General features: G+C 40.7%; 1 protein-coding gene across 1 annotated transcript; it reads left to right on the forward strand.

Annotated features, from left to right (window-relative positions):
• Nucleotides 1-123: 123 nt before the first annotated feature.
• lrrc8db (leucine rich repeat containing 8 VRAC subunit Db) lies at nt 124-6493 on the forward strand. The gene is made up of 2 exons (XM_085397851.1): nt 124-1169; nt 2265-6493. The coding sequence occupies exon 2, from the start codon at nt 2267-2269 to the stop codon at nt 4820-4822; it is 2556 nt and encodes an 851-aa protein (XP_085253977.1). The 5' UTR covers nt 124-1169; nt 2265-2266; the 3' UTR covers nt 4823-6493.
• Nucleotides 6494-23210: the final 16717 nt, after the last annotated feature.

Below are 23210 nucleotides of genomic sequence, written 5' to 3' on the forward strand. Positions count from 1 at the left end.
TTTAAAAAAATGTCATTTGGAATTTTTAAATGTCAGAATATTGCAAATAAAATGCAATACAGTTTTGATTTTATTGGTTTACTGACCAGTGATGCAAAATCTAAAGCGTCTAAAAGAGGAAACAGCACAAAGGACAATGTCCTGTATTCAACTGTGTTGTTGGATGAAGCATCACCTGCTGGCTGTTGAGGATTAATAACTGTAAAGAAGATTATTATTGAAATTGCACAGGGCCTCGGATAAAAAAAATATGTATTTGGTATGAAGTGTCTACAAAATAATTTCGATGGTTATCTCGGAAAAACATCCAAGCTCAGTAAGATTTTTTAAAGTAATGTTATTTGATTCAGCAATTATGAAAATGCTTTGCATCTACAAAAAAAGGAAAATGAAAGAAATCTTATCTCACAGTTATCACATGGTATTTAGTAATTACAAGCCCATGAAATCTTCTACCCATAAATTGTAAGCTGTAATTACAAGATGTGGTCACATGTTTTTTCCTTTTGGTGAATGCAATGTGCCTTTGTAAACAAAGGGGGCTTGGTTGCAGCTGTCAGTAAAGATTTTTTTTATTAATTAAAAGGTGTAATAAAAAAGGGCTCGCATGTTCCCGTTTGAAAGTGAAGGCTGACAATCAGAAAATTGAGTGTTTTCTTGCACTTTTCTGGTAAACCAGTTTTAAATGTGGCATTTGCACTTTTGCCACGGTCCCTAACTTCAGTGGGTCATCCTGCACTTGCTGTCAATTGAAACAAGGGCTTCAAAACGCTCTGTGCCGTCGTATCAGGTCCTGATGTGGAACAGAAAACATGCGCAATATTAGGGAAGATTTCACCTGCGCATAAAAAATGCACAGTTTCGCGGACCTGGTGCAAAGTCCTGAGGTGGTCCGGCCCCGGTGAACGAGCATATCAAACAAACGGTGTTCACCTCCAGCAGCTGGTGCTGCCGTGCCGGGCTGTTTCGCCCAGTCAGAGGCAGAGGACCGTACCATCTGAAGCCGAGTAGGGGTAGTCAGATAAGCTGCTTACAGCTCTGCCGGCAGGCCCACGGTTGAACTAGTGCGAAGAATGGACGGATTCATCTCATCAGGGAAACATGGCAAGTGAGAAGAGGCGTTGTTCGGTACTGCTGGCATCCGCAAAACCGGATCAGACTCCCTGAAGGTGAGTATGCGGCTGTTTTGAGTGTAAATCATCTAAGGTCTTTAAATGTAGCCGCAGTGCGTTGGCTCAATAACGTTAGCAGGCTGTATGGTGTTATAAAATTTAGTGGAGCTGGACAGAGAATTAAACCTGCACGGAGTGTACTGTTTTAATGTGAAGGTGATTTTCTGCAGCCGAAGATTTTGTGCTGCGTTTAAAGGCGTCACGTACATCCCCCACCCCTTGTTTTGAGTGCATGGATGCGTCTTGCTGCTGGAGCCGGTCTCAGCCTGCTCTGCAGCCCCATGGAAAACAGTGACCTTCATGCTTTAACCACAACAGATTTATTCGTAGGGGTAAACGATTATATTTAGTTTTTTTTTTTCTTTAAATAGCAACACCGAAGCAGCTGTTTGTGTATCACGTGTTTTCAGTGCTCAAACAGTATTCAGCATGTTGAGCCTCTCTAGAGCCACTATGACAGTGTCACGGAGTAAAGTGCAGAGAAAACCAGGCACAGAAAAGAGACGCAATAGATGCTTAGGATTTACAGCTGCTCTGCAGACAGCACCGTTTGTTTTGCACACTGACATCTCAGATCATGTGTCAGTTCAAGTGTTGGCTCCTCTCTAAAGCTACAATCCCAAGAGGCTGTCTTCTCTGAGTCTGCTCTAAATGTTCCTGAGAAATGTAGCTGTAGCTGAAATTTGAGACAGGGATACTAGCTGTGCATTTTTTCACTAAACCCCTAATGGATCCAGCTTTACGAGAATAAATGTGATTGCAGTGGAGTCAATTTAATGTAAGTGAACAAAAGGCAGGATTAACGGTTAGAAGGTTGCACTTGGACCAGTTAAATTGCAATTGTCCATTACAGTGTGACATCTACAACATGTCACCTCCCCAATTTCTTTAATTCTTTAAGTCAGGGAACGCTTTTACAGAGTACCATTGGGATGAGGATATCTGTAAACAGCTTACAAGGTACATCTAAGACTCCTTCATGTGTGGGTTTATTATGGACCGAGACATTATGTGAAAACAATTCAGTACAAAAACATCAACTGTTATATAATTCTATGCACATTTTCTTACTAAAGTTGTTTTCTGTTGCAGGAATGTTCACGCTCACAGAAGTAGCCTCCCTGAATGACATCCAGCCAACTTACAGAATACTGAAGCCATGGTGGGATGTCTTCATGGATTATCTTGGTATTGTCATGTTGATGTTGGCCATATTTTCTGGAACGATGCAGTTAACTAAGGACCAAGTGGTTTGTCTTCCCATTCTGGAGCAAACTCCAGAGCGGTCCGGGGGTTTCTTGGAACCTGAAGCACCAGAGCCAACCAATGGCTTTTGGAACAAAGAGAGTGCCATTGGGGAGCAAGCTGCTCCTCTCATGGCTAAAAGGCCTCCCGATAGCGTCACGCCTACCATTCACTTCACACAGCCAGCTACCATCGGACAGCCCTATCCTACAGGCGTCAGGACCAAGCTGGATTTTCAGCAGTATGTTTTTGTCAACCAGATGTGCTACCATGTCGCCCTACCTTGGTATTCAAAATATTTCCCATACCTTGCCCTAATTCACACTATTGTGTTGATGGTCAGTAGCAACTTCTGGTTCAAATACCCCAAAACAAGCTCAAAAGTAGAACATTTTGTTTCCATACTGGGAAAGTGTTTTGAATCACCTTGGACTACCAAAGCTCTGTCTGAGACTGCGTGCGAGGATTCGTCAGAGAACAAGCAGAGGCTGGCCAGGGCCTCCTCTCTCCTGAAACATCTGTCCACAAGTAGCGAGGAGGGAAGTCCGAACCAGTCCGCTCCGGTGCTGACTAAATCTGGGGTTACCTTTTCTGCTGAAAAGCTTGTGAGTGAAATTCCCTCCATGACTATACTGGACAAGAAAGATGGCGAGCAAGCGAAGGCCCTGTTTGAGAAAGTTCGGAAATTCCGTGCTCATGTGGAAGACAGTGATTTGATTTATAGACTCTATGCCATACAGACAGTTATCAAAACTGTGAAATTTATTCTGATCCTGTGCTACACAATGACGTTTGTTGCTTATATAGATTTTGACCATGTGTGTGAGCCTGAAATAAAGCATTTGACTGGATATACCAAGTTCCATTGTACACATAACATGGCATTTATGTTAAACAAGCTCCTTGTTAGTTATATTGCTCTCATATGCGTTTATGGCGTGATCTGCATATACACACTGTTCTGGCTTTTTCGGCGACCACTCAAAGAGTATTCCTTTGAAAAGGTCAGAGAGGAGAGCAGCTTCAGTGACATTCCTGATGTTAAAAATGACTTTGCATTCCTCCTCCACATGGTTGATCAATACGACCAGCTGTATTCAAAGCGTTTTGGGGTTTTTCTCTCTGAGGTGAGTGAGAATAAACTTCGCGAAATCAGCCTGAACCATGAATGGACCTTTGACAAGTTACGCCAGCATGTGACGCGCAATCCTCAAGATAAGTTGGAACTTCATCTTTTCATGCTATCTGGAGTTCCAGATGCTGTGTTTGATCTCACTGACTTGGAAATTCTGAAACTAGAATTAATCCCAGAAGCCAAAATAACAGCGAAGATCTCACAAATGATAAACCTTCAGGACCTGCACTTCTACCACTGTCCTGCCAAAGTTGAGCAGACAGCTTTCATTTTCCTTCGTGATCACCTCCGATGCCTTCATGTCAAATTCACAGATGTTGCAGAGATTCCTAGCTGGGTATACATGTTGAAAAATTTAAGGGAACTCTATTTGGTGGGTAACCTGAACTCCGAAAACAACAAACTGATTGGACTTGAGTCTCTGCGAGATCTCAGGCACCTAAAGATTCTGCACCTCAAAAGCAACCTGACAAAGATCCCTACAAACATAACCGATCTGTCACCACATCTGTTAAAGTTGGTTATTCATAATGATGGTACAAAGCTCTTAGTGCTGAACAGTTTGAAGAAAATGATGAACCTTGCAGAACTGGAACTGCATAACTGTGAACTGGAACGAATCCCTCACGCCATCTTCAGTTTGAACAACCTTCAGGAACTTGATCTCAAATCCAACAACATTCGCACCATTGAAGAGGTCATCAGCTTTCAGCACCTGAAAAGACTAACGTGTCTCAAACTTTGGCACAATAAGATCATCACTATTCCACTGTCAATCAGCCATGTTAAAAACCTGGAGTCGCTCTATCTCTCACACAACAAGCTGGAATCTCTGCCTTCACCATTATTCACACTTCTCAAGTTGCGGCACCTCGATGTTAGCCATAATTCTATAGTGGTAATCCCACCAGAGGTGGGCTTTCTCCAGAACCTCCTATACTTTGCCATTACCGGTAACAAAGTCGAGGCACTTCCCAAGCAACTGTTCAAATGCACCAAACTAAGGACTTTATGCTTTGGCCACAACTGTATCTCCTCTGTTCCAGAGAAAATTGGCCAACTTTCTCAGCTCACACATCTGGAATTGAAGGGAAACTGTCTGGAGCGTCTCCCAGCTCAGCTCGGTCAGTGTTCCCTCCTTCGCAGGAGCTGCCTGATTGTGGAGGATCATCTCTTTGACTCACTTCCAATTGAAGTAAAAGAGAGCATCAATCAGGAAACCAGTGTTTCTTTTGCTAATGGATGTAAATGTTTAAGTGATGGACGGTAGTTACATCCTATATGACATCAAATGTTGGCCATTTTCTCTCAAGTCTTTGTTTTTTAAGTGCATTAGTGCTAGAAAACAGCTAGTGCACATGTTGGGCTTTTAGGGTTATACACAGTAAACATAGCAAATACAGGGTTGGTACCACTGGAAATGTCATGGCTTGTGTCTTGTCTTGATTTTTTCCCCTTTCCTTTTATTTTTAGTTACTGTAAATGCATAGCAGCACCTCAAACACCTTATACTTCTTAACCATAGTATTCACAAACATCTATAGTAGATTAATGGGAAAAAATATATTATTGAAAGTGTACCCCTTTTACTGCTGTGACTTAATTTGTTAGTTTTTTTAAGATTAACTTTATTATGAGTATTTTGTGTAAAGAGTGAGATTAAAAGGATTGATGCCTGCATGTATCTCCAGCCAGATCTGACAATGAAGTATAAAGCTGCAACCTGGAGATGATTAGCTTAGCGTAGCTTAGCAAAAAGATTGGAAAAATGGGGAAACCGCTACAATCTGTGAACTGACCATGAAATTAAATCCATGCATATTTAAAGTTAAATAAGTAGCATACAGTATTCAGCTTGTTTGTTGAACAAAATAAAGTGGTTTCTCTGTATTTTTAATCTTTAATGTTGAGCTCAGCTAACTGTAGCTCTATATTTAGCATGAATACGTTCTATCAATCTTTTCATGTAACTCTCACAAAAAAAGTATTATTTCTCAAAAATGGCAGCACTTTAATCAGATAACGTTAGTTTCTTTGTTTTTGTGTGTGCCTTATTTATTTTCTGTTGTTTTTGCTGTTTTCCCTTTTAACAAACATTTTATATTTAATACTTAAAGTTAACAGAAGCATCTCTTTCCAGAAGCAATGTTGTCATTTTCCTGGATAATAAACAGAGCTCACTGGTTTTACTGTTTTTATCAAGCACTTTATCTCTACTTTCAAATCGAATCTGTACGAGCGATAACAGGGTGCCGTTTATGGGAAGTGGCATCGCTTTTTGGATTTTTTTCAATGCATTTCAGTTACAATTACAGAGATGTGCTTAAAACTACAAAACCAAATCTATCATGGAGACTGTAAATGAGGATGTGATTTGAATCCTTTAAAAATCTCAACTTCATCTATATTGTTATTATAAACATTTCAAAACTGTTAGTGTCAGAAACCTCACTTCTCATGCACAACAAGCTGAGTCTTTACCTTCACTGTTATTCACCCTCCTCATGTACTACCACTAACCAATAAACCACAATTAACTGTATATTCTCATTAAGCGTATTCCACCTTCTTTAGGCTTATCGTGCATTTTGAAGATGTACACCTATATGTTGAAATTTCCATTAACCTCTTTTGCTACTGCTTCAGTCTTTAATCTTTTTTTTTCTTTTTTAATCAATAGACACCATATTCCTTTCAGCCAAATCACAAAGATGCTTTGTTTAATTATTGTTTTTACTTTAACTGTTATGTCTAGTTATGTTGTACTGTTCTGATCAGTATATTTCTCATGTATTTTTTGTGTACTTACATTGTGTTTTCTGTGTTTTTCTGCACAGCACTTTGTAAACCTGTTTCTAAAATGCGCTATGTTACATAATAAAGGAATGCTATACAGTTATTATTGCTATTATGAAATGCTAGAAATTATAATAAAATTGCACTGCAATACTTTTATGCACAAAAATGTGAAATTATTCTGTATATTTGTGTTGTGAAAGCCTTGATGTCTCATATCTCACTGTTCTTTTTGTTTGTTTGTTCTTTGCTTAGCCAGAACAGGTTTTTCTCCTCATCCACCAGTAAGAAAACTGCTGACATGTTGTTTTACCAGACACCTGCACACACCTGGGCTACATGAAAAAATGCAACAGTCACATTTTACCTGACAACCTTCTGCTTTTTAACAGAGTTTCTGTTAAAACCAGTAATGCCTATGTACTACATCAGGGGTGGGCAACTCCAGGCCTCGAGGGCCAGTGTCCCTGCAAGTTTTATATGTGTCCTTGAACCAACACAGCTGATTTAAATGGCTAATTTAGCTCCTCAACATGTCCTGAAGTTCTCCAGAGGCCTGGTAACGAACTAATCATGTGATTCAGGTGTGTTGACGCAAGGTGAGAACTAAAACCTGCAGGACACCGGCCCTCGAGGCCTGGAATTGGCCACCCCTGTACTACATTCATCACCAGTTTATTGCAGGGTCAACACAGAAAGAGTCTCACACATTCAAATTCATACCTACAGCCCATTTAGAATGAGCATTTAACCTAATAGACATATTTTTGGACTGTGGGAGGAAGCTAAGGCGGAGAGGATTCATAACAGGAAGAACATGCCAAAGCTATCCAGGATGAAATTAATGAAATAGATCTATCTATCTATCTATCTATCTATCTATCTATCTATCTATCTATCTATCTATCTATCTATCTATCTATCTATCTATCTGTAATATTTAATTTGGTGTCAAACGTGATACACTTCATACTATAAAGAAACATTGTAAATGTGGAAGACTTTCTGAAACTACATAATAATACATTTCTTGTGTAGTGTTGCCCCCTTGTGGAAATAATTTGTTCCTACGTGTGTTTTTGTTTTCCAAGTAGTATTTACTACATTGGATATGCTTTCAAACATCCATCTTATCTTATTATTCTAAGATGTTTATCAGACAATAACATGGACCAGTTAAATTAAACAGTAGTGATTTGCACTTAATTTACTAATAAATAACAAAAACTGTGTCATTTATCATCTCTAAATTGTGTAACTGGGCGGCACTGGTAGGGCCAGCAAGTTTTGGGCCCCCCTTAGTGGCGCCCCTGATTAAGAGGGTTAAAAACAAACTTTAGAAGTCATCATTCAGTATTTTCCTGGTCCAGTCCAGTTGAAATTAAATAGGATTGTAGGTGGTCCAGCTAAATGAGTTCAGCATCTCTGTTAAACAGACCTTCTTATATCACAGAACTATATCATGTCACACTGCCACAGATCATTGTGCTACGATGACAATGCTCCATGCCCATTTTATTATTTTATATTAATATGCAGTTTTATCTTATACATGTTATATTTTTAAGTTTTATTTTTCCTGACATTCAGCTTGTCTTTCTAGAGCACCAATAAGGCACGACTCTCATGTTTAAGGCATACAAAATTAATTGCCTAATTTTGCTTTCTACTTAAGATGTGCAACTTGTGTCAGTTCCAAAAAGTCATGAAAGCAGGGCAATGCTACAGGGTAGTATATGGAATATAAATCCAAAAATATAGCCTCCTACAATATAACTAAAAATATAAAAAAAAAAACCTTCAGATGAGGAAGCATCCCATTGTGGATATATGTTGATATATGAAGGTTTATTTATACTACAGCTGGCTCGACACCCCCCTTTTCATGTCTGTTGGTACTGATATCACAACCTTGAACATCTGCAAATGCAAATACACAATCAATACATTGTTTTCCCCCTCCCTTAAAGAGCTAAGCTGTTGATATAGTTGTGTGTGGACACAACTATAGACTGTGAAAATAGAAATAAACATGATTGCATCGTTTGGGTCTGAAAAGTGATAGCAACGTGAAAGTGCCCTAAACAAATGTTCTTTCTAATGACCAACACAGGCTGACTGTACAGTAAAGTAAATAGTATCCTGATGAGTTCATGGTCTCAGTCACTAGTTTCAACTCTTACTCAATCCAGCATTATTTTTAATTTGTAAATTATGATTCCCAAGATGCTAAAGTAGCGATTAGTGCAGGCCTATGACCATGCAGTGGGGCCCTCAAAGCCCTCAAAGAGTTGGCAGTTCGTCTTGTAATCGGAAGGTTGCTGGTTCGAGCCCCGGCTTCGACAGTCTCCTTCGTCGTGTCCTTGGGCAAGACACTTCACCTGTTGCTGGTGGTGGTCAGAGGGCCCGGTGGCACCAGTGTCCGGCAGTCTCGCCTCTGTCAGTGCGTCCCAGGGCAGCTGTGGCTGCAATGTAGCTTGCCATCACCAGTGTGTGTGAATGGGTGGATGACTGAATGTTGTGTAAAGCGCTTTGGGGTCCTTAGGGACTGAGTAAAGCGCTATATAAATACAGGCCATTTACCATTTAATCACACCTGACTTTAAAACATAATGATAGAGATACTGTCTTTGAGGCTTCAAGTAATCAGAAAATCTCTCTGTGTAACATCCAGCTTTTATTTATGGTTTATGAGTTAGACATCTGTGCTCCAAGCATCATTTATATTCTGTGCCTGAGATGCAGCTTCCATTAGTGCATTCAAAGTTTATTTGATTATCTTTGATTACCCTGATCTTTGTTTGATTATACCGTTTTACTTCTGATATCCAAACTTGTAATTTTGTCATGTAATGGACTGATACCAATATCAGTATTAATATCGATACCAATGTGAAGCATTGTATCACTAATCAAAACTGATTGAAACAGAAAACAACACAGGTTCTTGCTGAAAGCTGGTCACTGTCCCAGTTAATACCTTTACTAACTGGTGACACTGTTTAACAGCATGCTCTTGAATGATATAATATAGATATAGTGAATCACTAAGGGGTTATTACATGATGACAAAGGGGCATTAAATCATTAGTTATTATTCATTCCTTGCTCGCTACCATAGTTTGTCTTTTGTCCTGTCTTACTCGCCTCACCCTCAACCGATTATGGCAGATGGCCGCCCCTTCCTGAGCCTGGTTCTGCTGGAGTTTTCTTCCTGTTAAAATTGAGTTTTTCCTTTCCACTGTCACCAAGTGCTTGCTCATAGGGGGTTTTCTGAATGTTGGGGTTCTCTCTTTATTATTGTAGGGCATTTTCCTTACAATATAAAGGTTCTTGGGGTGACTATTGTTGTGATTTGTGATTTAACTGTTTCTTGGTGTGCTCATCGACTTATTATGTTATGATGCATATACTAAAAACGTAAAAATGTATGTAAATAATGTATAATAAACATGTTATTACAACATATTATGTGTTATATGTAAATTTTCATTTTAACAGCAGAGTTTCAGTTTACCATTATGTTCTTTTTTGAAGCAGCATCATTATGGTGATTTTATGGTTCATTCTGCATGTATTTCACCTCTAGAGGGCGATCTGTTTTTATCCTGGCATTCGTACAGATCATGCACACATGCAAACAAACACACTCACACATGAACACAGATTTACATAGAGGGCGGGTAACATCATCAGAGCAGACTTGAAGGCAACCATTGTGCCATTTGGATCCTCAGCTCTGGGCTGGGAGGGGTAAACATATGTCACGATAACTCTGAGCGCAGCAGCAGAGAGAGGATGCATGACTTTAAGTCGGCCTGACACCCGGGTTGTTATAAGTCTGCCATCAGGTGGATGGAGAAAACACATGGCCTACAGTCCCGCCTTCATTACTTCCTTGGGATCAAGCAATGGCCTTAGTACTCGTCACAAACACTTAGCGTGCACTTTGCTCCTTACATGACTGCACTGCCAGCCATATTTGTATGAAGTGGTCATCACGGGACATAGCCATGCTTCATCCTGGGGACAGAGCTAACATGATGTCAATTTAAAAGGTTGACTGGCTCCTCAATCTGTGCATCTCCGTCTTGCACAGAGCATAGAGTTTGACACGTCAGCCGAGGAGACAAGTTATTGCTTTAACGACCTGCTATGCATTCTGGGCTTCCTGGTTTGATGCATGCTGCCTGGTTTGTCCTTGGCAGACAACATATTCTCAGCAATAGCAGGTGTTTATTGAGGATAATAAGCACCAGTGTAACAGCAAGATAAATTAATTTGAATTTGGGTTGTTATGTCATTTTCCTGGTGGTATTTCTGGTAATAAGACACAAGGATCTATTTGGTCCAACTGGGGCTGTGCTGTGAGTTTTGGATGTGAATGTGGCCTGCTCCTTGTCTGATAGCCCGAGGAAAGCGGCAGATCTTCAGCGACGGCACTTTGTGAGCACTTGCACAGCTGATGAGCTGTAATTATGCTTTAATTATTTCTGTGGGGCATTATTCTCTCCCAACATGAATGCACCCCTCTATCCCCCCTCCTCCCTGCAAATTAAGACATTCAGTATATTGAAAACATTTGGTGATGAAACTCTCTCCAGTGAAGTCCACTAATTACTGCACAGCCACATGTCAGCACCCATAGAAGGCAGCTTTGATGTCTATTGCCCAGGATGATAATCAAGGGCACATATCGCATGTGATTGGCTGTAATTGGAACAAGTTGTTTAAAAAAAAAGGGGGCACTGCATGACTTTGACGGCTGCTTTCCACAGCCACTGCTCAGACACTAACCCCCGCCTCCCCCCATCATCTGCCCACGGGTGAGGAAGCCTTGTCACTTATTAAGGAGGCTGTTGCCATAAAGTGACAGATGTCCTGATGTGATCTGTCTGCATCTTTGGCCTCCATCTGTCTTGTTAGTACACATACTTAAGGATGGTGTGAGGAGAGAGCTGTTGTTCTTTCATATATGTTAAATGTATTGGATGCTCTGTTTCTGGGAGCAGAAACCAGCTCCCCTGGCAATCCCTCGACAACAATCTCTCAGCTCTTCTTTTCCACCTCTTGTTTTTCCAAGGTTTGTCTGCCTCCTCCACCAATTCTGGAGGCCCTGATGTTCAGGGTTCAGTGTCACTGAACCATCTCCAAATCTCCATTTTTGCTCTGCTTTGCTCCCTGCTTGGCAGAGAAAGATTAGGGGCTCGGGTCCTGGGGTGCGCATCCCACCCTCACTCTCGTCCTCACACCCTCCTCCTCCTCACCCATCCTTGGAGATTCAAATCCTTTTAGCTTCTTCCTCAGGTAAAATTGCCAAGGACCTTGTGAGCCCTGGGTTCCCCTGGAGGTAAAATCTATAATGGAGTTTTGATATGAGCAAGAACAGCCTTGAAAATGGACTTCTTTAACTAGCTAGCTGCCTCGCAGAAGGTCAACAGTACTCCAGGTGGACACAACATGCCACAACTGTGTTAGAAAAAGGCAGAACAAAGGAACAGTTTTACTCCAAAGAAAGTGACCCGTAGACACTGTTGTAAATAAAAACATTCAAAGTGTTGCTTTTGTCATTTTCTCAAAGCAAATTATTCAGCATCAGTTATACATAGTTATACATAGGAACCTCTTTGTGGGGAAAATAATCTCTTATTCGGTTTAATATTAATCGTAGATTAGTGCCTGCTTGTCATAAAAATTTAAGTGAAGTGCAAATGACTGCAACCGAATTAAACTGTCAAGAAATAATTGCTTCCATTTGACCAGTAATCCTTTCTTTTCTACTTTCACTCAAAGATAGAGGGCACCACAGGCTCACTTTTTGAAAGCCTGCCAGTCAGACGTAACACAGAGAATCTGAAGTGCTTTGTGTACCTAAAGGTTAGTGTCTATTTTAATTTTGTAATAGCTCCTTAACCCTTAAGCCAGACTTAGGGTTACAATAAAGAAATGTAGTCTGAATGAAATGGTTGTGTAAACTGAAAAAGAAACCGGTTTAATTGTACTGATGCTACTATTATTGCTACTACAAATATAGTAATATGGGCCGGGTTTAGGATAGAATCTGTTTTGAATGAAATCTATAACAACAAAATAGCTTTGGTGTATGTGAAAATAAGATATCTGCAATTTATATATTTTAGAAAATATCTTTATTGACAGAATTATGTTGCATGAACAAGAAATGCTGCAGCATTTACTGCCTAGGCTAGCTTTCAATACTCACTCCTGGATTAGCTTTTAAATTACATGAACACAAATTATATACCGGACAATATCAAAGGACAAAATGCATCTGAATCGGCACAAGTTCAGCTCAAATAGCTGAAGCAATGTGGCAGCTCTGTTTTTGATTAAGATAGTTAAACGGCATGACAAAACAGCTCTGTTATAAGCTTTAAAAAATATTATTACTAATAATAACAGGATAGAAGACTGGGAGAAGTCATGATAAAAAAAAAATGGGTGTATGACATGACAAAAATCATGATTACAATCATAATACTAACCCTGGTTAAGAACTAAAATTTCTTCTATTTGGGGGTGAAACAGGTACTGGGCATGAAAAAATACCTCTACTGAGACATCACTTGTCAGATTTAGGGATATGTTAGAGAGTCTAGGACAAGGTTCAAGAATAATTCAGCACTGGATAAAATGGCTGCATGACACGACAGGAACCATGTGTCAATTAATGATAGTAACAATAGGGGTGAGGGTGTAGGCTGGGGTTTGGAAATATTCTGTTTTAGGATGAGATAGTAACATGACATGACAACCGATATGATGAAAAACTGATACCAAAGTAGGATTCAGGATATATTTTGGATTTATTTAAATAGATACGCATCATTGCAGGTATGCAACCGCAGTCGGCACCATTATTTTGGGGGGGGGGGGGGGGGGGGGGGGGGGGGGGTAGAAATGGGCACAGGGCATGAAACAGTGTTTGGGAATAGTGGGAATTAGTGGTTAAGGTCCAAAATATCCTACATTTGATGAATAATATCCATGGCACGGTGAAATAATTAATTTGTGATAATGAAAATGTGAGATAGTTAATTATGGAAGAAACAGCTACCTTGCATAAGATATTTAAATTATTGCAATTTATTTTGGGTTAGTCTTGAAAAGATATGAAAACATAGAATGTTTTTTAAAAATACCTCACGGACACGAGAGACAGGTAGCAATTAATAACAACACTAACAATAAGCAGTCATAATTTGCTGTAGCAGCAGTTACAGTAGCAGTAATAATGGAAGTACTAGACTGCTAGAAGAGGGACAGAGTTTGAGAATTAGAAATTTCACACAAATACGCCTCATTACCACTTTATTGATGTACCCTCTGCTGACTTTCAATTATTCATCAGCCACTCAAAAAACTGTTTGCTCTGCCTCAATTTATGCTCCGTATCAAAACAGAAATCACATCCCTGCTGCAGCCGTAATCTTAGTTAATCAGCATCATTTAATGCACTTAGCAGCAGCAGTTCAAATTCAAATGAAACACTTGTGCAAAAGCAATCGCCGTCTGCCCTAGTTCTCATCGATGGTGGGTTTGTCAAAATGATGCAATTGGTCATTACCTCACATCAGACGCCTTGGAGACATAATTCAGCCTGACAGTTGGATTCTAGCTTTGACAGCCTCAAACTTGTTGAGTTTTCTCTAAATACTTGCCACTGCAATGAGTTAAACATCCCCCGGAGGCACCGCGGAGTTTTCCTTTTGAACAAACACCCGAGGGACGCCAAGCTGGGACTGCACAAGGAACTGGAGGTCTTACGGAGAGGGCTGTTTGGGTTTATCTAATGGTACAATGGGTAATTTCTTCTGCCACTGCAGAGGGAGGGGGGAAAAAGAGGGATGAAAAGAGAGAAGGGAGTATGTTTAAGAGAGAATCTTTATCTGGGCTTAATTTCCCATGCTCTAGCAGAGTGGAGGATTTTTTTGCTGTACAGATCTCTTTTGTCAGATCCTACCTACCCATGGAAGACCCAGGGGCACTCTAACATACGCATCACCTAGATTTGCCTTCCAGCCCACTTTTCTCCAGCGATTGCACCCTCTCCCCGCTGGCTTCTTTGTGTAGAAGAGACGAGTGAGCATTTTGGAAATCAAATCTCAGTTTGTCGGAGTAAAAGTGGAGCAGACTTCAATTTGAATAGATTTATTTCTACATAATTGTTCTGAGCACATGCATGCACAAAACCTTCTTTTTATGCATTCTGCCTGGTTGTGATGCAAAATGAGGCTGAACGGGAGACACTGAGAGAGAGATGTTGAGTACAGAACCTCGGCTGTACCACTGAGAATCCCTCCAGAATGGAACCATCTACTTAAACGCAATGATTGATTAAACAGTACTTCAATTACGTGGTGAAATGGGGTTCTTTACCTCCCCGCTAACATTATTATAGCTTATTTGTTTTCATGCGGTCAAAATCTCATCCTGAGAGGCCCGAGCCCTCGAACAAAGTGTGGCTGGTCTCTGAAGGCCGAACCACTTTGCAAGAGAGAATTCAGACAGGTACAATAGTCATCATTGTCAAAAAGGGAGTGCACAACACTGCTGGGACAAAGGAAGGTGCTGGTGAAAACACGAGGTGAGTGGAACAGGCTGAGGTAGAGAGAGAAGGGGGACTAGGGGGGAAAGCAGAGGGAGGGATGCGAGGTTGAAGAGAGTCCCAAAGCACCCTGCCAGTGATGACCAGAGTGTCCATCAGCGAGGTCTCAGGGGTGCCCACTGAAACAGCAGCGCTGGCAGAACTAGAAAACACCCACCCTGGGAAAGTGCTTTTTCTCCCGCCAGACGCTGAATGATGGATTGGGCCGGCCGGTGCACACAATGCATTTGTGAAGAGAAATAGAGAGGAGGGGGCGTGGGGATGCAGGCAAGGTCTGTCAGAAAAACACTTCCACTTTACTCCTAGAATGCACTAAAATATTTAAGAGTTCGATATTTATTTCATTATTCCACACATCGGATGTGAGAATGGACATACACACAAATGGAAGCGTGCAACAAAAGGTTTAAGGTCACATGCTCGTCTGTACCCTGACGTGACTGCAGTAAAGACAAAGACAAAAATGAATATGAATAAACAAGTTTACCGTGTTTTCGCACAGCAAAATGGCAAAATTAAACACTAAGATTAAACACTTTGAATGGCATCCGAGGGGCTTAGGAAGTTGGGAGTAGATTTCCGCAGTGGCCACGTTGAGTTTTTCTTCCTGGATGATGGAAATGCTTCTGTTGAGAGTTACACACCAACCACACCTGCCAACCTCCAGAGTCAACAGTATTGATTAAACCTCTGCATCCTCTCAAATCCATCCCCATTTCCTTTGAAGGCAAAACTCATCCTTGATATCTGCCAACAGCTTACTTACTTAGGGATTTCTTCCTTTCCATCTAGGTTGTATTAATTAATGCATGCTTTTCTTAAATTAGCCCTCTGAGGAGCTTTAACTCAAATTCCTGTATTTATAGAAGTAATAGGTTGAAAAAAATGGCTAAACTGAAATAATTATGCAGTCCAACACTTTGCTTTGAGAATAAACTGAGAGAAACCTGATGAAATATGAATGTGCATTGGGTGCAAAGATAGTTAAATATTTACAATCCTGTGTTAGTCCACAACCCCAGTAAAAATGCTAGTCAACTGCAATAATTGCCTTACTGCAAAACTTTGAGCTTGATTCATGCATTCAGAGTGTTATACAAGTTCAGAATGCTTTCCTTTAAAAAAAATTATGTACACCCATTAAAAATATATATTTTTCAAACTGCTGGTACACTCCGTACAATCCCGTATCTTACATTTTTCTGTTTAATGTAATCAGACAGGTAGTTGCAGTTAAGAAAGGGCGCAATGCAGTAAGATGGTGAGGGAGCCCCCTGAGGGACTGATCTTATATCAGGAGTCTGTATATTTCCATGCTAAAGAGGCTATTCAAACCCACCAATGCTTGAATTATTAAAGACACTGTATGTTTTTCAAAGCCTTGATTTAGCTTTTTAAGGGGTGGGATATGTGCCGCGTTGCTAGTGCTGCGGTCAGGGTTTGTGGATGGCAGGGAGTGGAGGGAGGACTGGAGTGGGGGTGTGGGGGGCTATCAGGAACTAAATTGTTTCTGTTTTCACTCCTCCCACTGCTGGACTCGTCTGCTAAAATGGCCTTTTACTTTCTAAGCATGCTTTTACTGCCTTTGAAGAGTTATTTTTGTTGATGAAAAAGATACGCCGCCTCGGTTAAAGCACACCCCGGCTATTCACAAGGTTGTTTAATACTTTCCCCTCAGTTTGGCTTATAAATTTAACATCAGTAAAGTATACCAGTGGTCTCATGCAGTAGTACAGGCTTCAAGCTAAGTGGCTGAGGCTGAGTGAGTGAGCGAAGGACAGACAGAAAAACGGAGAGCGAGAGAGGAAGAAAACGGTTTAACAGTGGTTGATCCTGTTGTGGAGTGGAGGAGTGCGTACTCACGCTTTTAAGACGCTAAAAGTCTTAAATTGGCTTTATCGATGACTCTCTTGATTCCTAGATACAGTACAGAGGCCTCACTTGTTAACAACTTGTATGTTAATGACTTGTATTAGAACTGATCAATCTACTTTGGATGCAAGCGTTTCCCATCGCTTTGAAGTGAATGCATTGATTGGTGAGAATATAACAGAATTAAACAATCGGTCCTCCTCGCTACTGAAAGAAGCTGCCTGTAAGCCTGCTTTCTTTTCTATTAATAGGAGAGAAAACACCATTGCAAGTAGAACACAGAACACCTTATTGGCATATAATTTCCATACACTGATATGTGTTAGAAAGTATTTGGAAATCCAAACTTCACACAGAGAGCATTAATTTACTGCTATGGCCGCTTGAGGCTCGCTCCAAAAAGGAGTTAATCTCCATAGTCTCCCATGTTAAAATGTCCAACTTTACCAAATCAACATGCATATATCCTGGGTCACCTAGTTAAATTTTATTGAGACTCAAAGCTATACATTAGTGAGGGGTATGGTTGCTTTGAATAATAGGAAGGCACTGCTAGCTATCTGACGTGCATCACCTTGGGAAAAGAGTCACTAATCTGGACCTCTTGTTTGTATTATTTTTGCCCTACGATTAAAAGGCTCACACTGGGGTTAACCGTGATAGCCCATCCAACATTTACTTCACTTCTGATTACAGAACTTGTATCATTCTAGCACTGAATGTTACCCTTTTAGCACTAATTAGCACTTATCTATATCTGTTTGATGTGACCATAGAGTTTATGGATGAACCTTGCTAACCAAGCCTCATGGTTGTCCACAAATGAAAGGGTGCTATCATGGCAGCTCTGTCTATCTTTTATATGCAGTCTAGATAACTGAAGAATCTTTCACTCAAGTTGCCTCTAAAAAATGCTTACGTTTCTCTCCTTGATAGCCTCATACAAAGGGCTATTGTTTGCTAACACGTACTTAGCCCCAAGTAAGCAAATAATACAGTTTCCCATAACAGGGACTAAGACACCAAGCTCAAACTATGAAAAAATATTCATGACCTAAAGTCTACAAGATTTAACATATTTCCAGCAGGTACTGTACTATTTGTAATGTAGTTACTTATGATAATAAATAACACCAATTGCTGTTCTTGGATACCAGACATCCCCTTTACTTCCACATAAAGATGTTCAAAATCTATGGTTTTTTTGTTGTTTTTTTTAAAAAATCTGGTATAAGTGTCATACCCTGGGCATACATGGATATAATCTACACTGTTGCCACTACCGCCACATGCTGCTCTGCGTATTTTAGTTCAGGGGGAAAATGAGGATGCTGTTTATGGATGCGATTCCAGGTGGAATATTGCTGGTGTATTGCCCACCAAACAGATGTCTCCCCTGAATTAGTTACCTCTGGAGCCTCGCTGAATACCAAATGAGGGGGAAGATACAAGTTGTGCCCAGTTCTGATTTATTCATCCGGGCTATACCTCATGCCTAGACAACAGCATGAAAATCAATGGCATCTGTTACTCATTTATGGTATAAAGTATACAGTGAGTATACAGCAGTATACTATATATGGCAATTGCATGCTTTATTGATTTGTCTCCTGTAAAGATATCATAGATAAATAAATGATTGTGACTTGAATTAAAGTTGTTGCTGCTGTTTTTGACACCACACTGCTGGGATTTAAATGACCGCAAGGAAATCTCACCAAAACAAAAAGGTTGCAGTTGTATTGCAGTGGCATGACGAGGTGGTCTAGGTTTGTCTGTTCAATCACTGCTCAGTTACATCATTTCCTCTCTTAAAGTGGGAGGGCAAGAAAACAAGAGGAACTCATGATATCACCCCCTCTCATCCTCTTCCTCCCCCTCCTGCTCCTCCTTTAGCCGTCCGCGCGGCCCAGCCTTTCTTTATTGATAGTGGAATGCTTGACAAAGGAGGGTAATTAAAGCAATACTGCCGGTTGGGTTTCATTGATAAAGATTGGAGCCGATGCACCTCTCTGTGGTGTGTCAGCAGCAGAGAGCTCCCGTCCCCTGGATCCCTCATTCGCCTTTCATCTCCCCCACTCAGCCATGAAAAATTCATCCAAGACCTCCAGAAATATTTATTGTAAAATCATAGGGAGAAGTGGTAGCACTGAAAAATTTATGGCCTTATTCGCCTCCAACAGCTGTGGACCCCTTAATTAATTTGATTGCTCACATTACACAATAAATTCGTTTATACAATATTTATCCGTCCTTTTCTTCAACTTGGTCTAATCAATCAGACATACAGACAAAGCTAGTGTGTTTTTTAGCCTTATTTCACATTATATGTATTTCTATTTCAAACTTCATTATCCTCCAATATTTTTTCTTTCCCATAATGCCGCTGTTTAAAGACTTTAAAGTGCAGCTGTAATTATAACAATAACCACAAAAAACCTCTTTAAATTCATTATATTCAATAGCAAAAGGTTAAAAATGGGAAAAGTGTGCACACTTTTAAACTCAATTTTAATAATACCATTTTCTTTTAATTCTCTTACTGTTTGTTAGAATATTTTAAAGCAAATAACCTTATTAAATCAGAGATTAACCTTTTTTTTTAAACATAGCATGATATTTTTTGTCTGGTATCTCTCTCTCTCTCTCTCTCTCTATATATATATATATATATATATATATATATATATATATATAAAACTGAATGTGCACACATCTGGAGAATGTTAAAACCTGAAAATGTTGTGCAACTTTTTAGACGGTTTCTTTGAAATTGTGTGCAATGGTGTGAAAAAGTGGGCAACAGTTTTTAAAGTACTTTGCTTTCTTTTGCTGTTACCCAATTAGCAGTGAATCTATACAGACATGGGCAGTGCACACAGCCAATTGCCTGTGCAGACATTATTACACAATAAGAAACGATTATTACTGCATTATTGATAAATTAAAACTCCAATATGTTTAGGTCCTATGTGTATAAGGGAAGTCCAAAATAAAACATGGAATGAGTGAATATCACCTTCTTCTTTGAAAAAACGAAATTTTTAAAGATGGGGTCAAAATGAGAGGTTTTTCCATGGAGTAAATGGACTATTGCAACATTATGTAAGATTAAAATATTAACTTTTTCATATGTTTTTCGATGGTAGGTGTTCTCATAATAACTATCACGACTTTATACTGCTTCCTACTAGAATTATTTTACACTGTTCAAAGTTTATCTTTCTTCTAGATGGAAAGCTTGAAACACATCAGCTGGGACTTTTGTTTGTAATGGTGTCTGGTGTCAGTCATGTTGCTTTGCTGTTGTTTAAATGCATCACCACAACTAATGTAATGGGAATGTATAATATAGGACAGCCCTTTCATTCAGCATTGTATAGCTTCTGTATCTCATCATCAATCAAGCAACATTACAGCCTCAACCAAAAACTTGGGATGATGTGAAACCCCCGTAATTGCTTTGCCTCTTTAGAATTTGTCATTTTGTTTCTGATTCACAAAGACAAAATAATACTTTTCAAGAATCACTTTGTCGTAAGTTTTTCTCCACGCATTCATATGAGCAGCAACCAATCTGTAAGAAGCCATGACAGCTAGTAACAGCTAGTAACAGCTCCATGTGACAGGTGTCTTCCTCCAGTATGTAATCACAGTGTGAGGACCCATGCTGTGCAAAACAGACAACAGCAGTTTTTATAATGATGGAATACCCACGGTGTGCAGACTTTAAACAAGCACTCTTGAGGATGCCTCGGATGGACTTTTGAATTGCGTTTTTAAGTCAACAGCAGCGGCATGAAAAGCACAACCTGGTAATAACACACTGTCTTCTAAAGGTTGAATTTACAGTTAGTGAACTGGAGCAGATGAGATATAATAGGACCTATCTGGCAATTCATTACCTGTGGACCCAAGTATTCAGTCTTGTTGCCCACTGAGACTTGGTACCGATCCAGTCCTGCACCAGATGTAAGCCTGAGGGGAGTGCTGGGTCAGGGTTAATGGCTATAGCATAGTATCATGTTCTTCTCTGTTGAAGTCCACCCTCTCGCCCTGCCAACAGGGCTCAGAGGTCAGCGGGGACATTAGTCTCGGCCCTATTCTTCATTAGCCTTGCTAATTACAGGGCTCCTCTACAGGGATGTCAGCTCATGCCTGGGACAAGGCTTGCACTCTTCTGCCTCCTGTCTTCACTTTACACCACCACAGGCCCTGCCATATGCCGAGCTCTGATGTGGTTATATAAAAGAGGCACTTATTCTTGACTCGCTGCTTCTTCAGCTAGTTCAGATGTACAGTATGTCAAGCCAACAAATATCCGCACCTAAAATAACTTACTGGACTGAGATCTCTGACACGAAGCCCCAGAATTTTGCACGCTGACAGACTCTATTTTCTGCTAAGAGAAAGCTCTCTTACGGGTCCTTTGCAGTGCTATCGATGGAAGGGTGGCCTGTGACATTGCCTTTGGCCTCCATCGTCTGTTGTTGTTATGTGTAAGATGGCTCTCCCGGCGCTGCATGGCAGTGCTCTGAGGAGTAGCGCTGCCTGCTGGGTGAGGTGTCAGAATGATGATTGCTTTCTGACCTTGGCCCGCTCTCCATTACATCCATAATGAAACCTGCACTTCCTCTGCAGATGCTTCTAAATGGTAAAAGGTGCCTTCCTGTATGTCTTTGTCTTTGATTTCACGTGGTCACTGGCATTTGATCCTTAACGCGTTTTCTCTTTTGGTGACCATTCACCTCTTTGACCTGCCTTCATGGCACTGGAGTTGGGTGCCCTACGTGGTTCATTCATCTGTGGCTTTGTCTGTGGCTCTTTGATTAGGTGTTGTGAACAGGTAGGAGGGACCTTTAAGACCACCTCATCTCTGAGGAGCAAGCCTGTGACCTTAATATGGAAGACTAACCTTGCCGTAATTCAAAGAGTACCTTCTCCCACGTAAACAGAATACAGAAATTTCACCTGCTGGTGGTGCCATCATTTCAATGGAAATAAATAATTTTTTGTACTAACAGTCATTTTATATGATCATAATTCCATAACTGCAGATTGGTATTTGTGTTATTCTGTACAGTGGGGCAAAAAAGTATTTAGTCAGCCACCGATTGTGCAAGTTCCCCCACTTAAAATGATGACAGAGGTCAGTAATTTGCACCAGAGGTACACTTCAACTGTGAGAGACAGAATGTGAAAAAAAAATCCATGAATCCACATGGTAGGATTTGTAAAGAATTTATTTGTAAATCAGGGTGGAAAATAAGTATTTGGTCAATAACAAAAATACAACTCAATACTTTGTAACATAACCTTTGTTGGCAATAACAGAGGTCATACGTTTACTATAGGTCTTTACCAGGTTTGCACACACAGTAGCTGGTATTTTGGCCCATTCCTCCATGCAGATCTTCTCGAGAGCAGTGATGTTTTGGGGCTGTCGCCGAGCAACACGGACTTTCAACTCCCGCCACAGATTTTCTATGGGGTTGAGGTCTGGAGACTGGCTAGGCCACTCCAGGACTTTCAAATGCTTCTTACGGAGACACTCCTTTGTTGCCCGGGCGGTGTGTTTTGGATCATTGTCATGTTGGAAGACCCAGCCTCGTTTCATCTTCAAAGTTCTCACTGATGGAAGGAGGTTTCGGCTCAAAATCTCACGATACATGGCCCCATTCATTCTGTCCTTAACACGGATCAGTCGTCCTGTCCCCTTGGCAGAAAAACAGCCCCATAGCATGATGTTTCCACCCCCATGCTTCACAGTAGGTATGGTGTTCTTGGGATGCAACTCAGTATTCTTCTTCCTCCAAACACGACGAGTTGAGTTTATACCAAAAAGTTCTACTTTGGTTTCATCTGACCACATGACATTCTCCCAATCCTCTGCTGTATCATCCATGTGCTCTCTGGCAAACTTCAGACGGGCCTGGACATGCACTGGCTTCAGCAGCGGAACACGTCTGGCACTGCGGGATTTGATTCCCTGCCGTTGTAGTGTGTTACTGATGGTGACCTTTGTTACTTTGGTCCCAGCTCTCTGCAGGTCATTCACCAGGTCCCCCCGTGTGGTTCTGGGATCTTTGCTCACCGTTCTCATGATCATTTTGACCCCACGGGATGAGATCTTGCGTGGAGCCCCAGATCGTGGGAGATTATCAGTGGTCTTGTATGTCTTCCATTTTCTGATGATTGCTCCCACAGTTGATTTTTTCACACCAAGCTGCTTGCCTATTGTAGATTCACTCTTCCCAGTCTGGTGCAGGTCTACAATACTTTTCCTGGTGTCCTTCGAAAGCTCTTTGGTCTTGGCCATGGCGGAGTTTGGAGTCTGACTGTTTGAGGCTGTGGACAGGTG

This window comes from Rhamphochromis longiceps, linkage group LG23 (assembly GCF_057381845.1).
Source record: "Rhamphochromis longiceps isolate RC_006_pf linkage group LG23, R_longiceps_female_GT1.1, whole genome shotgun sequence".
NCBI lineage: Eukaryota > Metazoa > Chordata > Actinopteri > Cichliformes > Cichlidae > Rhamphochromis > Rhamphochromis longiceps.

What these genes read in the sequence shown, in the direction of transcription:
- lrrc8db (XM_085397851.1), top strand. Translation starts at nt 2,267, where the DNA reads ATGTTCACGCTCACAGAAGTAGCCTCCCTGAATGACATCCAGCCAACT.